At 32.3% G+C, this 16,781-nt stretch overlaps 1 protein-coding gene across 9 annotated transcripts in view; it reads right to left on the bottom strand.

Annotated features, from left to right (window-relative positions):
- LOC145266958 (pyruvate kinase PKM-like) overlaps window positions 1-16,781 on the bottom strand; it is a 142,482-nt gene that overhangs the window by 61,207 nt on the left and 64,494 nt on the right. The window contains exons 1-2 of one of the 9 annotated variants that reach the window (XM_080122782.1): window positions 16,510-16,607; window positions 9,026-9,064 (exon numbers count right to left, since the gene is read on the bottom strand). The exons of 6 other annotated variants lie outside the window; for them this stretch is intronic. In XM_080122782.1, coding sequence (XP_079978908.1) covers window positions 9,026-9,058 — 33 coding nt within the window. In that variant the 5' untranslated portion in view covers window positions 9,059-9,064; window positions 16,510-16,607. Of the gene's footprint in view, window positions 1-9,025; window positions 9,065-16,509; window positions 16,608-16,781 lie in introns of those variants that run through there. 2 more of the 9 variants (XM_080122783.1, XM_080122787.1) reach the window with 2 other exon arrangements.

The following is a 16,781-nucleotide window of genomic DNA, read 5'->3' on the forward strand; positions in this document are numbered from 1 at the left end:
TATTAGAAAGATACCACTATCTCATGGGCAAGTGGTAGTTCTGGCTCGACTTCTCAGTATTAGAAAAAATATCAAGGGTTGTTCCAAATTTTTTTTTTTAAGATCCAAGAGTTTAAGAGCTATGAAGACTGGAGTGGTACCATTAAAACAAGCAACCTTTTGTGCTCCTCAATTTATTTTTCTACATCGTCATCACCATTCTTAATATTGTGTATTAACTTTTGTCAGGAATTCAATGACGCATCTGTTTCTAATGCACATCCAGAAGTTTCTAAACCTCACACTAATATCTGCAACAGAGAGGAAACTTTCGGGTCATGAATGCATAAGTACAGTCATACCAACGTAATTTACAATCCCCTCTGATCTATTCGAGCGGAATAAAATAGGAAGCATTACTTTTGAAATTCCCCTCGTATTCACGAAAGAAGCAACTAAAATGGCAACAACAACAACTCATACTACGAAACCTGGATTAGAAATGGTTTTTTGTTTTGTACAAACAAATTATACAAATATCAACCAATGAGAAAACTTGAAACGGCTAAGTGATTGACAATTAAAACAATTATATATAATTCAAAGGGGATGCTCAAAATATCTACAAGTAATGAGTGTTGAACTAGCGAGACCTATGGAAATTCCACAGGGGACTCATTAAAATGTAATATATCAATGTTGGCATTCTGTAGACATTCAGCATAAATTAAGACGTTCTGATATTATTAAAGCTTTTTTGTTAAAATTGCAAAAATATTAATCTAAGCTAGCAAAAACACCCGGCATAGCCTAGTCATAAAGTATGACTAAATATTTTAATTCTTGCAGATTTCATATATATTATAGAGTTAACGTTCTATCGATTTTTATATATTATAAAGTTGCATATCAAAAATTGCAAATATATCCATGACTTGGGTGCATCAACTTGAATCCAAACCGAAACAAAAGGAAGTTCATACCAATTAAACGGCAGTCACTCGGATGTAAGTGTGACACAAAATAAATAACACACACTATCCTATTAGTATATAGATTATCAATGACTGTTAGTCTGAGTTATCTCCTTTGCACCATAATTTCTAGATTAGAAAAATCCTTGTTTTAGAGTCATCTGCTTAGAGTTGTTTTTGTTTATTATAAATTCCTGTAGGGGACTATCTGCTTGTATCTGCCCTTAATGTACGATCGCGTCATGTACGGTGTTAACGAAAACATGTCAATGTAGTTTTATTGAATTTGTCTTCCAATTTGAAGTATCAAGAAGTCTATTTTAAAACCGGTTTCGATTTGATTGATTTTCGACTTTATAATTAGCCATCAATAAGCACAAATACAATTTTTTAAATCAACTGAATGATTCAATCAATAGTCATCGGGTACATGCCACTTCAAGTGGAATTCAATTTTTATGGAAACATTTATTTCAATGAAAAAAAATAAAAAATAAAATAACAGAACAAATTCTCAACTCAATAAATTTAAAATTAGTTGTATTGATCAGACTATTGGTCTAATCTCGAGTGTTATTTGTGCAACGTTTTGGTCAGATTGGCCTTCGACCGTCCTCAGGCATGTTTGTTGTTTCTTTTCCAAAAAACAACTAACATGCCTGAGGACGGTTGAAGGCCAATCCGACTGAACCGTTGGCCAAATAACACTCAAGATGAGAACAATAGTCCGACCAATACAAGTAACGTAAACAATAGGCCGACAGTCTCAAAAATTCAGAGCAATAAATTTTAATTTGTTTAAAAATAAAAAAAAGGACAACAGTAGAACAGAAAATAAAAACAAAGAAAAAGCAAAGAACAATTTTTTTTTTAACACGGACGCTTCAAAAATTGATAGTATAACTCTGGATCATGTTCTATATGTGCATAGGAGCCTTTGCGCAGTAGTTGCTTATATATATATATATATATATATATATATATATATATATATATATATATATATATATATATAAATAAAAAAGCATTGCTAACCTAATTTATTTTATAAATCACACAAAGCAATTTTCCTCACTATCTGTGCCTAAAACTAAACAAAAATTCTATGAACAAAACTTTCTTCCCAAGACTGCTTGTCTGTAAAACAATACTGCAGAGCTGATTACCACCTGATTTAACATATTGGCCTTTTGGCTAGGAAAAAGTTCAGTATCTGTTTTGATGCTACACTTTATTGATTTTGTCATTGTCAATAAAGAAGTTCTTCTAGACTAAGACAATTTTTATTTTTGTTCCTACCCAGTGTATGCCCCTCCACTTTTGTGGAGTTAGGTTTCCTCACATTAAAAATCAACTTGTGTCCAACTTTTCTCTTGTAGGGAGACGAGTAAATAGGAACATGGTCGTTTTCAAGCTCAATTTGAGCCATCTTCTTAATTTTGATTCAATTTTCACCATCACCAATATTCATGTCTCATCTGAAAAATCAATCATTACACTGGTAAACAATTTGTTGTCTGCATCTTTTCAGCTAATTTAAGGCGAATCTAATCCAGAAATCATGTTGCTTTTGAAGTATGGCCACATGTAGTTTTTTTTTTCACATGCAGTTTTTTTTTTCTTTTTTCCACAGGTATACATGTGGAGCATTTTAGAACAAGTTAGTGAGGGTAAAATGTCATGTTGAGAAATTGTTTTAATTAAAAATGATTATTTTAAGGACAAGTAATTGGATGATTCTGGGTGATTATGTCAGAAAGGGATCATAGAACTTTGAAATCTTCAAAAAACTGGTGCAATATCACATAAGACCTAACCTATGTGGAAGGAATTGGTGACTTGCAAAGAAAGGAAGGTCATCAACGACGCTCTGGGGGGACAGAGACAGGATACTTTTTCCCACCGCTGCATATCGAACTGCTTAATCAAGCAGAGCACCCAGGCTCTAGACAAGTAGGGTGACTACTTCACTTGTGCCAGGCTTTTCTATGATACATTATGGAGAAGTGAAAATTTGGAATCTTTGACAGTCCTCAGATTCAGCAGTTCAGAGATCCGGAGTTTAAAAACTTAATGAACAAAGTGGAACTGGAAATGTGGAAGACATTTGTTCTGATGTTGAAGAACTTTCTTGGCAAGAATAAGGCCAGAAACTATGCAGAACTTGTCAACATGCCGACTGCTTTCAGAAAACTTGGTTGCAACACGAGTATCAAGATGCATTAAGCCGCCATCTTCGGCATCAGGAGAAAGCTATTCATATCCTCATTTTCGTATGGGTTTAAATTATATTGTATTTCTATTTGGTTTAATGAAGAAAAAAAAAAAAATTACATACACACACACGTGTGTATTCTATTTTTAAACTAATAATAATTAAATATTGTATGTTAACCGCAGATTAGACCTGCAAGGGGTTTATTTAAATTATGGGTGTGAAACTAATTCACAATGTTAAATGTATTTCATATTTTTGGATGGCCATCTTTGTTTCAAAGGGAAAACTATTGTTTTGTTTATTAGTCGTATAATCTTAAATTGTTGAGTATTTTCTTATTGGTTACAGGATTAAAAAGTATACTCAAATATTTATTGTCCCTAAATTTATGGACACTCACTCATTAGTTAATTATTATTATTAGAAGAGTTAATTTATATCGGAATAATTGTTCACATTTCACAATTCCAAGTGACATAATCTGCTTAAAAATATACAGTAGTTATCGCTCCTGCATTTAAAAACACGACTGCTTCCATTAAGTCAACTCAATTTTATTCATTATGTTGTCAATATAAGGTTTCTTTTTTATAAAGATCTAAACAATATTTATGGATTAGTTTTATAAAATATTTTTAACCAGGTTTTCTTTCTCGCAATATAATGGTGTCAGATACGTCTAAATCCTTGTTTACGTATTAGGTTACTAAATTACTTATTAAATGTTTAATTATATTTTTTGAATTTTTACCAAGATAATTTAAACCAAAGGACCTATACTTAAATTTACCGAATTTCCATTACTAACAATTACTATATTGTCCAATTGTCTACTGTACACTCTTTAACCCTTATCTTCGAGTGGCCTCTTGGCCTTGGTAAGTGGTGATGCCTATGTATTAAAAAAAAAAAAAAAAAAAAAAAAAAAAAAAAAAAAAAACTTACATTTTATTTACATTAGTTTAATCAATCCACTTTCAATCCCTGGCACTTTTTTTTTTTTTTTTTTAAATAACAGTGTATGTATACATATATAAAGTACTGATTTACTTAGCAACACTTAGTTTGGTTTTAGATGAGAGAGTATATAGTTGGCTCTATGCAAACGATTTTTTACTATTTCCTGCCTTTTATTCAATAATTTCCCTTAGATACTATTATATGATTCTAGGGTGTAAACGTTATGTCTCCTACATTTACTTGTATATTTTTCTTACACCTAATATTGACCATTTCAACTCGTACTTTACACTACTTCTATGTAGTTCCCCTTCCCACTTAGCTCGGGATGCTGCTTTCTTGTTAGTTTCTTCATTACGTATTCTAAATGATGTATATTTCAGAATCTGTCCTTGAACCGGCAATCAGTGGACTATGTATGTTATTCTATTTTTTTTTTTTTTTTTTTTTTTTCAATAACATTGCATATATAGGTTATGAGGGTTTTTTTTTTGAAGCATGAAAAACGATGTTACTTTTTGTATTTAATATTTTTATTATTTTTTATATTTCAAGCGGACCTCCGCTTTTGGTCACAAAAAAGTATCGAAATGAAATTTTCTTTTCGATACTTTTTTGTGACGTCCGCTTGAAATATAAAAAATAATAAAAATATTAAATACAAAAAGTAACATCGTTTTTCATGCTTCAAAAAAAAAAAAAAAAAAAAAAAAAAAAAAAAAAAAAAAAACCCTCATAACCTTTAAATCACTATCCCAGAAGCATACGTGGACTTTTAACATGATGTATGAGTATGAGATAAGGCACATTCTTTCTAATGGATATTTATTAGTGTTTCTACAATTGCATAGTGGTTCTTCCATAGTATTATTCTGGCCAATAACCCCCCCCCACCTTCTATTACCACTTTAGCTATTTTTGCATTATTTAAACCTATTATAAGGATAAATAAATACAATTAAATTTTTTTCAGAGAATTTAGTGAAAAATTTTACATTTAAAAATCAATCAAGAAAAGTTTTTAATTAAAAATAAATAACTTTATATTAAGCTTCCAAATTGATAATTTATATTTCCCGGACTACTATTTTCATTATAATTGCTATTCTCACAAGTTTTCAATTGATGTAACCTCCGACCTTATTCACGTTCATCTTTATGAACTTTGGAACCAATACAGAGTCTACAGAGGTAGATTCTTCTGTCAGCCATGATCACGTAGATACTCATATGTTGATTTTTTCTATTCTTAGTTATTGCCTGCGATTCACAATCATAGTAGAATGGATACAGACAATAAGTGGCAGTCTTCTAAAGGTTGAACATTCACCCGTTAATACAGCTGATAAGAATTACATATAACAATATTTATTATAATAAAAATGGCCGATTGAACAAAAACTATCTACCCTGTGGATTAAATAATGGGTTCAGTTTGAAATTCCGTTCAGATTCCAGAATTTAAGATCAACTCAGGTCAGAGGTTACATTGTCTGAAACATGAAAAGAAAGTGAGGATAGTTTTTATTTTTCCACCTCAAACAATGCATATTGCCACTTGGAATAGAAAGGGCTGTTATTTAAGATCATAACAGGGGACTGTAGGGAGTTGAGCAGCAAGATGTCTGCCCACATTACATTTAATCTTCTGCAGGTAAGTATAGTCAGGGAAATGGGAAACACTGAGGGAATTCCAAAATCTAGTTGTCTGAGGAAAGAAAGTTGGAGTAGAAGGTTTTCCAGCATCTACGGATCTCAACAGTAAATGATGGGGTTCTTATCTGGAGCATGTATATCAAGGGAGTACAAGTGCTAAGAGTTCAGAGCACAGTCCATTAAAATGCTTGTAAAGCAGGCACAGAGATGAGACATACCATTCACTGGACAAAGCGGGGGAGGGCAGAGCGGTAGCTCTAGATATATCTAAGGCTTTTGACAGGATATGGCATGAGGGTTTCCTCAGGAAGATTAGATCATACGGTATCACTGGTAGGATACTTAACATAATTAAATCCTTCTTAGATAAGAGAAAAATCCAGGTTGTCCTCGACGGTCGTACATCTAAACAATATGATATAAATGCGGGAGTGCCTCAGGGGTCTATCCTTGGACCTCTACTGTTCCTGATATTCATAAATGACCTCCGACAAAATTTCCTCTGAGATGGGTATATATGCTGATGACACCACACTCTATAACAGGCATGACAGGAAAACAAATGAACACATATCTAAAGAAATGGCAGAAACACTAGAGGATGACCTCTAATCTGTAGTGGAATGGGGACAAAAATGGATGGTCACGTTCAATGCCGCCAAGACTAAACTAGTTTCATTCAATAATTACAAGAAACCTTTTCTACCACCTATAGCAATGGCCAACGACTCTTTATCTGAGAGTACGTCTTTCAAGCTCCTTGGCCTAATGTTCATAGGAAACAGGAGTTGGAACAATTACATCAAGGGCATTGCCAGGGCCGCTGCAAAGAAGGTAGGCTCTCTCTACCGTGCTAGAAAACTACTAACACCCGAAAGTATCCTGTACTTCTATAAGGCAACCATTCGCCCATGTATAGAGTATTGCTGTCATATTTGGGCACGTGCATCGGCTACTAGTCTCTCGCTCCTTGACAAGGTTCAAAAGAGAGTCGCAAATCTGATAGGCCATGAACTGGCATCTAAGCTTCAGCCTCATCGACGAAACATTGTATCCCTCTGCCTGTTCTACAAGTATTATAATGGTGAATGCTCTGACGAACTGCAAGCACTTGTGCCCCCATAACGTGAACACCCTCGACAGACCCGACAGGTTGCAAAATCCCACCCCCACACTGTATAAATCCCTAGATGTAAAAGATCTTTTTACTCCAGTAGTTTCTTCCCCAGAACCGCTAGACTTTGGAATTCCATTCCAGGTCCCTGCTTCCCCAACTGTACTGACGTGCAGAAGTTCAAGTGCAATGTGAACCAACATCTTGCTACCCAAATCCCTACATAGTACCCCAGTAGTTGTTGCCCCTGTTAGTAGCCCCCTACACCAAAGTGGCAATGTGCCTTGTATGGGGTGAAAATGTAATAAAAAAAAAAAAATCTATATATCTATAAAAGTGAACGTGGCTGTGTGTCTGTCTGTCTGTACATTTCCCTACGCAATAACTGTCAATTTTTAGTCTATAGACTCGAAATTTGAAATACCGGGTACTGAGATTTGGGAAAATCGATGTGACGGGTGTCAGCCAGAAATTTGGCTGTTAAGGGGTCAAATTTCAACGATTTGACCTTTAAGAACTCTACCAAACTCCTCCGACAATTTTGGGTCTGAACACTTGAAATTTTAGATTTAGGTTCCTTGAACATGGATCTAACTTAAGTGATTTGAGCCCGAAACAATAAATTTTAAGGGGTCATAATAGGGGTCAAAGTTTTAAAAAATTAACCATTTTTTGTTTTTTTGCACAGCATACACCTCCAAACACCCGAGCAACGCCGGGCACCCCTGCTAGTAAATAAATAAAGTAAAAAAACCATTGCATTAATGGGACAAGGATTGGAACCTGGCCAACAGTGTGGGACTTTTTTGACCCTGTCTAAAAGTAAAAGACTAGTGGCAACAATACTTTAGGCATGGATGCATTGTGGCTTAAAGATATCGGCTGCTCTCTGGTGCAAGTAATTTTCTAGCCCAGTATAGAGAGTCCACCTAGCATTGCAAATAATCCAAATCATAAACTTTACAAAGCAGAAAATCGAACACAACAAAAACTGTTCAAGAATTTGTCCTCAGTGTAATCCGTGGAGGTTATAAAAAAAAAAAAAAAAAAAAAAAAAAAAAAAAAAAAAAAAAAAAGAGAAAAAGAAAATAGTTAAATTCTAATTCAATCAATGTGGTGGACACGAGTGTTTGATTTCTAGCATATCAACCATTTTCAGTAACTATAAAGTTATCTCCCACTACACTCGAGATTAAAAAAGGCTTTTCTTTTCATCTTTAAAACAGTTTTGGTACACTACTCCATTTCTATTCTGGTTGAAGACAGCTAGTCGTCATAGAATTTTTTTTTTTTTTTTTTGTTTCTTCACTTTTGGTTACAAATATTCAAGTTGTATTAACTTTTGCAACACCTATGCACCTTCTATTAATTGTTTGCCTTTGCAATTCGTGTTTATTTCAACCGTGATTTAACAGACTCTTTCGTTAGTAACAAAGTCTTTTTTTTTTCCCCCCATTTTTCATGTATTAAATAGAATATCAACCTCCTTTTGGAATTATTTAACACCTATAGATTGCAAAATCAGAAATTAACCCAAAATATAAAATACACACATCACCTTAAAATTTTTGCTAGTGCAAAAATTTTTTGTGACATTCAACTTCATGTCAAAAAACATTTTTGCACCAAGCTATAATTTTATATATATATTTATATTTAGTAGAAATGGTAATTAATAAAAACTGAAGAAAGTGCTCAATACTGTTGCAGAGCAAATATACGTTTTATTTTTTTATTACCGTATCTTTGTTAGGTTACATTATTGTTTCAGCTACTTGGCCGTCTGTAGCTTCCTCAGACTTTTACAGAAACAGGTTTTCTGTAAAAGTCTGAGGAAGCTACAGACGGAAAAAAAAAAAAAAAAAAAAAAAAAAAAAAAAACAGCCGGGTAGCTGAAACAATGTAACTTAACAGAAAGATACAGTAATAAAAAATAAAACATATATATATATATATATATATATAAGCTCAGTGCAGCGCGTGTCCAAAACAAAGATCTTAGATTTAAACAATTTAAAAAAAAAAAAAAAAATGAACTGTAACAAAACTCAATTTGAGCAGAAAATGACAAGTGGTTTTGTCAAAACAAACCCAACAAGAAACAAAGATTGAAAAGGGGGGCACCTTATTTACGGGTTTAAAACATGCAGAACCCATGGAAGGCTGAAAACAAAAACAGAAGGTTCAAAAACCATTTTCAGAACATATTTAAAAAAAATTAAAAACAAAATGAAATCATTTCGCTTTCAAAAATTTAATTTTTTTTTAACAAGATTTCATTAATAAACGAGGAAAAAAGTGTTTATATGGGAAACATGCTTATTGAATTATATTTCACCTTTCATTTACACCAATCCTTTAATTTATGAAGCTTGATGTAACTACAGAACATATACAAATAAATGACAAAAAGTCTTTATTCCAAGTTTCAAGATGTTGTCCATCTTACCGTTTATTTCTTGAAGCAGGTTAAAATGTTCAACCCCCCGGTAGCACCTGTTTCGTAGTGCAGAATCATTAATGTCAATTTTTTAATTTATTCCGCCCTTACTCAGAAGAATAGGATAGAAGCTCTTCAACTTTAAAAAAAAAAAAAAAAAAAAAAAAAAAAAAGGCATATTTTAAAATTCAAAGATAGCATAATTAAAAGAAGACGCAATTGCAACTTCTCTTCCAATTTCCGGATTTATAATCCTGCCCATATTCTTTAAAGTCAACATGCGTACACACATTTTATATATATATATATATATATATATATATATATTTCACACGGCTTCCTTTGGGTAACCTGAACTAGTCACCCCCCCCCCGTTCATAAATATTTCATTAATTGCTGCCTATTTCCAAGCAAATATGTGTCATTTTTTTCTCTTCACTCTTTTTGTTATCACTCTTTTCCAAGCAAACTCCGTACACAAACATAACGTGTATACACACAAACACTAGCAGGCCGCCTGGCATTGCCAGGTCGTAAAATATGCTTAAGCAGATTACATATATTATACTAGCATTTCGGCCCGGCGTTGCCCGGGTGTTTGGAGGTGTATGCCGTGAAAAAAAAAGGGCCAATTTTTCTTTTTTTTAAACTTTGACTCCTATTATGACCCCTTAAAATTTGTTTTGGGCTCAAATCAAGTTATTATTTTAGATCCATGTCCAAGGACCCTATATCTTAAATTTCAAGTGTGTAGACCCCAAATTGTCGGAGGAGTTTGGTAGAGTTCTCAAAGGTCAAATCGTTGAACTTTGACCCCTTAACAGCCAAATTTCTGGCCAAAAACCGATCACATCGATTTTCCCAAATCTCAGTATCCTGTACATTAAATTTCGAGTCTGTAGACTAAAACTTAACAGAGTTATTGCGTAGGGAAATGTACACAGACATACAGATAGATTGGACTCCATATATGATAAAAAAAAAAAATAAATAAAAAAAAAAATGAAACCAAAATGTTTAGCTTAGGATTTACTTTTTCCTTTGACGTTAATGTCAAAGCTATGAAGACATTTTTAACACAAGGCTAAAAATCAAAGCATGAACCAATAGGTGTATCAGAATTTTGGGGGAATTTGACACCCCTAACACAAAACTGCGAATAAAAAACTCGTAATTTCTCTTTTTAAAGAGGTTTTTTTTTCTTTGTGAAATATACTTCTAAAATGAACTATTAAAGTTGTTTAAAAAATAGAAATATTTTTTAATTTAAAAAAAAAAACAGTGTTTACAAAGTGTCTGCGCGCATTCATGCAGCCATTTTTTTTGACGTAATGACATCCATTGAATTTTATGATAAATATTTTTCAATTTTTTAAACTTTAAAAATCTATCAATTTTTCTATTAGTTCAATTTATACGATATTTTCAGGGTCAATGTGAAATTTTATGCTCTTTCCAATAAATCAAATATAATATTTTGGACAAACGTTTTTATTAATTCACCCCCCCCCCCCATTTTGAAATATCTTAAAATTTAAATAATTTACTCAAGTTTTATATATCACAAATTAAAGATAAATAAAATTTTCTAATTTAAAACAAAAGTGTTTTTGGAAATTTACCTGTAAAGTCTAAAGTGTAAAACACTTTTTTTTTTTTAATAAACCACGTTGATTTTTTTTTTTTTAAAGTGGAAGTTTATGTTATGCTTAATTTGTCAAGTAAATATTGGACGCTGACAATTTTTTCTATTTAATTCAACGTTTTCTTTTAGATATTTAAAAAAAATTCACTCGATAAAGTATTAAAATAAAAAATTCATGTATTTCTTTAAGAGAATAAAATAAAATGGAAATTTGGTCGAGCAATTTTTTAGTAATCGGCCAAAATCCCTGAATGAAATATTTTGCAAATATGGTAGCACATACTGACCACTTTGTAGTTGAAATGAAATATGTCAAAAATACAAAAATGGGAGATAAGGTTGCATGGCATAAATTATTTTTGTCATTTTGATGCTTCCGTATATGACAAATTGACGAACATCCAGTTTCGCTAATAGCGGATAACAACTGTTGAAAAGACGGTTTTCCGGGACTCTTGGTTTAAAAATCCATTTAAAAAAATACATGCAATATAATATATAAATATGGACAAATTCTTCTACATTAAGAATAGAAGCACCCATAGCTAAGTAATTTTGAACAGGTAAGTGATTTTTTGGCAGTTATATATATTTAGATTAAGTTAAATTTGTTGATTTTCGTGAAATCTTTTTTAAAGAAAACCGATGAAAAAAAACAAAAAAAAAACATTGTATATTTTTCGATTAAACCTTTTATGATTTTAAAATTTGGTCTTTGCTCATTTTATTGAAATAAAAATTAGGGTTTGAAATTACATTTTCATATTGTTATAAGCTTGTAAACATGGAGAGTAGTTAATCAAATGTTTGCGATGGCGACTTACCCAAAAATTCCGATACACCTAATGAACCAATAGATATTACATGACGCATGTGTATTCGTTTGATGTTCATCTGGCAAATTCCATTTTTTTTTTTTTTTTTTTTTTTTTTTTTTAATTTTCACACTTGTGTACCAAACCCCCTCCCCCGGGCTAAAACCACAATATATAGTTTTGCATGGGTTTGAATGCCCTATATATCAAGTTTCAGGTTTGTAAACCAAAAACAGACAGATCCCATAGAAAAAAACAAAGAAAAAAAAAAAAAAAAAAAAAAAAACTAACAGGGAATTAAAATGAATGTTTAAAAGAATATGCAAACTAGCTAGATCTTTTTCAAGAAAAAGAAAAAAATAGATACATATATATAACCATAATAAAGGCTCCATAACAAATAACAGTAGATGCATCATAATTTTTCCTGTATTCAAGATTATATTTTATTCTCTTATTCTCTGTAAAACCGGTGAATTTGAAAAAAACAAAAACAAAGAAAAAAAAAAAAACAAGTGAAGCATGTATGGTCCCCTGTGAGTGCAGAATGAACGAGGCATAAAAAAATGACTAAGCTCAGCACCCCTACTCCCATTTAGCCCCAAAAGTTCTAGTGAAAATGAACAAATGGCGCAGTTTTAGGCCTTAACATAAATTGGAGTTCTGCACTATGAAAAAAAATTTTTTTTAATTTTTAAAATAAAAACTTAACTTTATATAAACGAATAAAATGTACAAAAAGTTTCTCGTATCTCTCCCAATGCGATTTTATTAGATTTCTTTTTTTTTCATAGATTTTAATATATAAACAAAACTATCAGAAGGATGAAAAAGTATATTTAATTTTGGGTCACAATTATCGCCAATTTATACGATTTTGAAAAATATTAAAATTATTCAAGTTTAACAAAATTTATAGATTAAAATAAAAATAAAAAATAAATAAAAGCCTGAAGCTGACTGATCAAAACTCGACAGTTTAAATACTTCAATATCTTAAAAAAAAAAAAAAAAAAAAAAAAAAAAAAAACTGACGCTGACCAAATAAAATAAAGAAAAACAAATTTATTTTTAAATGGAAGTTTTTGATCTCATTTCAAAAGAGATCGGAAAATTCATTGCATGGAGTTTCTTTGGCGGAAAAAAAAGTATGCGATATGATTGTTATTTTTGTTAACAAGTTAATTTTTGTTGCCGATTGACGTTTCATTGTAACCGGTTGTTTACTTTCGTTTTGTGTACATTAATATTAATAAGCATCCCAAATTATACCTTGGAAAATGTTCTTGTTATTGCTGATTATCTCCCCTAGTTATGATTACACATACAATCGTACTGTTAAATAAAAATTTAGAAACTGAAGGCGAATAATTTTTTCTAAGGAATGTTACAGGAAAAAGGGATGTCCCTTTCCATGTAAATACGAAGAACATTAGATAAGTGAAAATGAGATTAGGATAAGCCGAGACTCAAACCTTATAAGCAAGGTTCAGAAATAAAAGGTTAAAAATCGGAATGTTAAAAAGGTCTATTGTTAAATTCTATTATAAATAGTTAGATATTGTAAAAAGAATTAATTGTTCATTCTTTTACAAAACTGAATATTTAAAATGTCAGCTAAAAAAGAATGAACAATACAAATGAAAAATACATTGTTAAAAAAATGTTAGGTTAAAAAATAGGTTGGTTGAAAATTCTTTGTCAAAAGTGTTTGGAAAAACGTGTGCTTAGCCACGTGAATTGGTCACGTTGGGAAACACTTCTGATGTCATAGCAAAAGGGAGATTCTTAATAGAGGAGCTAGAGTTAGTCAAATCAGGGAGTTGAGGCAGGACAGTTGAGTTTGCTAGTCAGTCAGAGAGAGAGTTGGAGTCAGAGTCCTTTGGAAGCGAAGGAAAGAACATTAAACTTTGTAGATCCCAAATATGAATTCCTGGCGTCATCATCGTCCAATCCGCCCAATGAAATAAAGAATCACCATCGATATTTGTAACGGGTTGTCTTCGTGTCCTCATTCCACAAATCAAAAGGTAATGTGTTAAACATCTTATGAACATTTCTTCCAAGAATATGTATCTCTCCTCTAAGATGTGTTATAAGAAATATAAAAACTGTGCACCTATCACCCTCAATATATAAATATGAAGTCCCCAGCATCTCAGAACAGAACTATATATGTATAAATGTCCTCTCTTCCGCATCGTTATATTCGTGCATTATATTGGCCCAATATGAATCTCCCGTCATGTCTCTTAATATGCACCCCCTATGCAACAGGTAGACCAATTTGTTCATCTTTGCGTAACTGTCTCTTCATGGTTAGAACAAAAATATAATTTCTAAACCAAGTGAGTGACTTTTAGTTTATAATTCCATGCAAAAATTTTGAATTGAAAAGAAGCCTTTAGTTAAAAATTAAATAATGCTTAGTTTTGGGAATTAATTAATATTTCCGCGAATAAAGAGGAAATTAATATAAATAATTTTACCTACTGGGGGGGGGGGGTTACAATATTGTTATTAACGAGGAAAGCCGTCTATATATCCTAGTATAAATTTTCGTACTGTTTGTGTGTGTGTGTGGGGTGTGGGGGGTGTGGGGGGGGTGTGGGGGGGGGGGTGACGCGGTTTGTCTCAGCCTACAGGCAACCCACCAAGGCAAGTAAGGTACCAAAATGAAGCTTATGACCTAGCAGATGTTTTAGTGATTTATATCCATGTTTGGTGTACGGAAATGAAAAATAAAAATAATTTACTAAACAACGTTTTATTTACTGGATATTTTTCCGGTACAAGGACTCAAGTTTGCCCAGCTGGGCAAACCTGGGTTCTTTTTATATAATATATATATATATATATATATATACACAGGGTGGACAAAAATAAGGGTCCTATTTTTAAAAATTAATAAATTCATGTAAGTTTTAAGTGTTTTTGGGCCAAAATTTGTTTTGTTTATTTAAAAAAAATCTCGGAAGGGTCAGTCTACACACACATAAAGTTTGGTGAGTTTAACTTTTATTTTGTGGAAGTTATTCAAATTTAAAGGTAGGACCCTTATTTTGGCCCACCCTATATATATATATTTCTAAACCTATATATATATATATATATATATATATATTACACACACACCAGAAGATTATTTAGCGGCTTTCTGCTCAACGAGACATTTTTTCTAGATATACATATCTATGTCTTCATATTTCAAGCCAACTATAAGACTTTGGTTAGATCTCGCTTGACTAATAATTGAACCAAAACTTTAAGATATAATGCATATATATTTCTAATTTTTTCTTTTTTTATCTTCTATTTTTAAAGTTTAATGTGGCCAGTTTTTTTTTCTTTATAAAAATCTGCCATTTTTAAGTTTTTGTTACTTTGCCATGTTCAAATCAAATTTTGCGGGTTTTTTTATGTATAAGGGTTTATATGCGATTTAAAACCCTGATCCTTCTTTGATCAAGAATAAAAATTATGATAAATTAATTTTATTTTACTAGTTTTACTTATGGGTGTTCAAAGTTCATGTCATACCTAATATACGTGTGTGCATATGTTATAAACTAAAAAAATTAACAGAAATCACAGCTGAAACATATGCAACCGCTGGGCTTGACCTTTACTCCTGATCTGACATGGAACACATACATCAAATCTGTTGCCATAGCCGCTGGAAAAATGGTGGATCCGTCTATAGATCCAGTAGATATCTCACTGCTGATGCAATTCTCTATATAAGAGCCAGGTACGCCCAAGGATGGAGTACTGTTGCCACATCTGAGCAGGAGCTTCTAGAAAGGACTTGTACTGCCTTGATAGTGTTAAAAAAAAAAAAAAAAAATGTTCGTAGCCTCGTAGGAGACGTCGTTTTCTCTTCCTTGCAACCTCTACCTCGCAGAAGAGTTGTTACAAGTTTGTCTCTGCTTTATCGTTATTTTCATGGCAAGTGCTCAACTGAGCTTCAATCTATGCCCCCCCCTCTTGCCAAACTTTCATAAGAAACACTCATCTAGCTGAAAACACTATCAATAATTTCGCCAACTCTTTACCTGTGCCTAAACCTAACTTCCATGAACAAAGCTTCTTAGAAATGCACGCCTGTGGAATTGTCTTCGATTTACCTGCTTTCCAGCTGACTACAATCTGATTGTCTTCAAGTCCAACGTAAACAAGTTCTTGATGAGCCGTTCCACCTAAGTTAACAAATTTACCGAATTTCCATTACTAATGATTACTACATTGTCCATTTGACTACTATACACTCTTAACCCTTATTCTTGAGTGGTCTCAATAAGTGGTGAAGCCTATGTTAAAACAAATATATATAATATCGTTGCCCATCTGGAACTGGTCAGGCTCATTGTTTAGTTTTGACATCGGAAAATAAGCACATTTTTTTTCGTAAAGATATCGGATACTTTGTGGTGGGAGTAATTTTCTAGCATGGTAGAGGCAGCTTTGGCAATGTCCTCAAACGTATTTGTTCCAATTCATGTTGCCTGTGAATGCCGAGGAGTTTAAAAAAAAAATAAATAGTTCTCAGGTAGGGTGTTATTTGTTATGAAAATCGGTGAAGAGAAAGCATAGTCTTTGCAGAATTTGGTTTAAGACAGATCTTAAAGTGCTTTTATTTGGGAAAAAAGGTTTTCTCATAAGTCCTCTGATTAAATAAAGACCATTTTTCATATGAAAAATCACCTACCTGAGAAAAAAGTGTTTTATATGTACTCTCTGCTGAAGAAAAATCTAACGAAAATCTATTTAAAACCGAGACTGGCCAGAGTTATTTGCAAGAGAAATAGTAACTTGGAAATAGATGACATCATACAGGAAAGAATGCTTGTTGAAAGTATTGTGACATCATATGGAATGAATGGTAGTCGCATTGTTCTTTGTTTTTTACAATTAGTAGCTGATGATGGAACATACAGGCGACCAGTGGTGTGGGGGGGGGGGGGCAAGATAGTACATGCG

The sequence above is a fragment of the Euprymna scolopes genome, chromosome 42 (assembly GCF_053919585.1).
Source record: "Euprymna scolopes isolate OS-2025 chromosome 42, ASM5391958v1, whole genome shotgun sequence".
In the NCBI taxonomy this organism is placed as follows: domain Eukaryota; kingdom Metazoa; phylum Mollusca; class Cephalopoda; order Sepiida; family Sepiolidae; genus Euprymna; species Euprymna scolopes.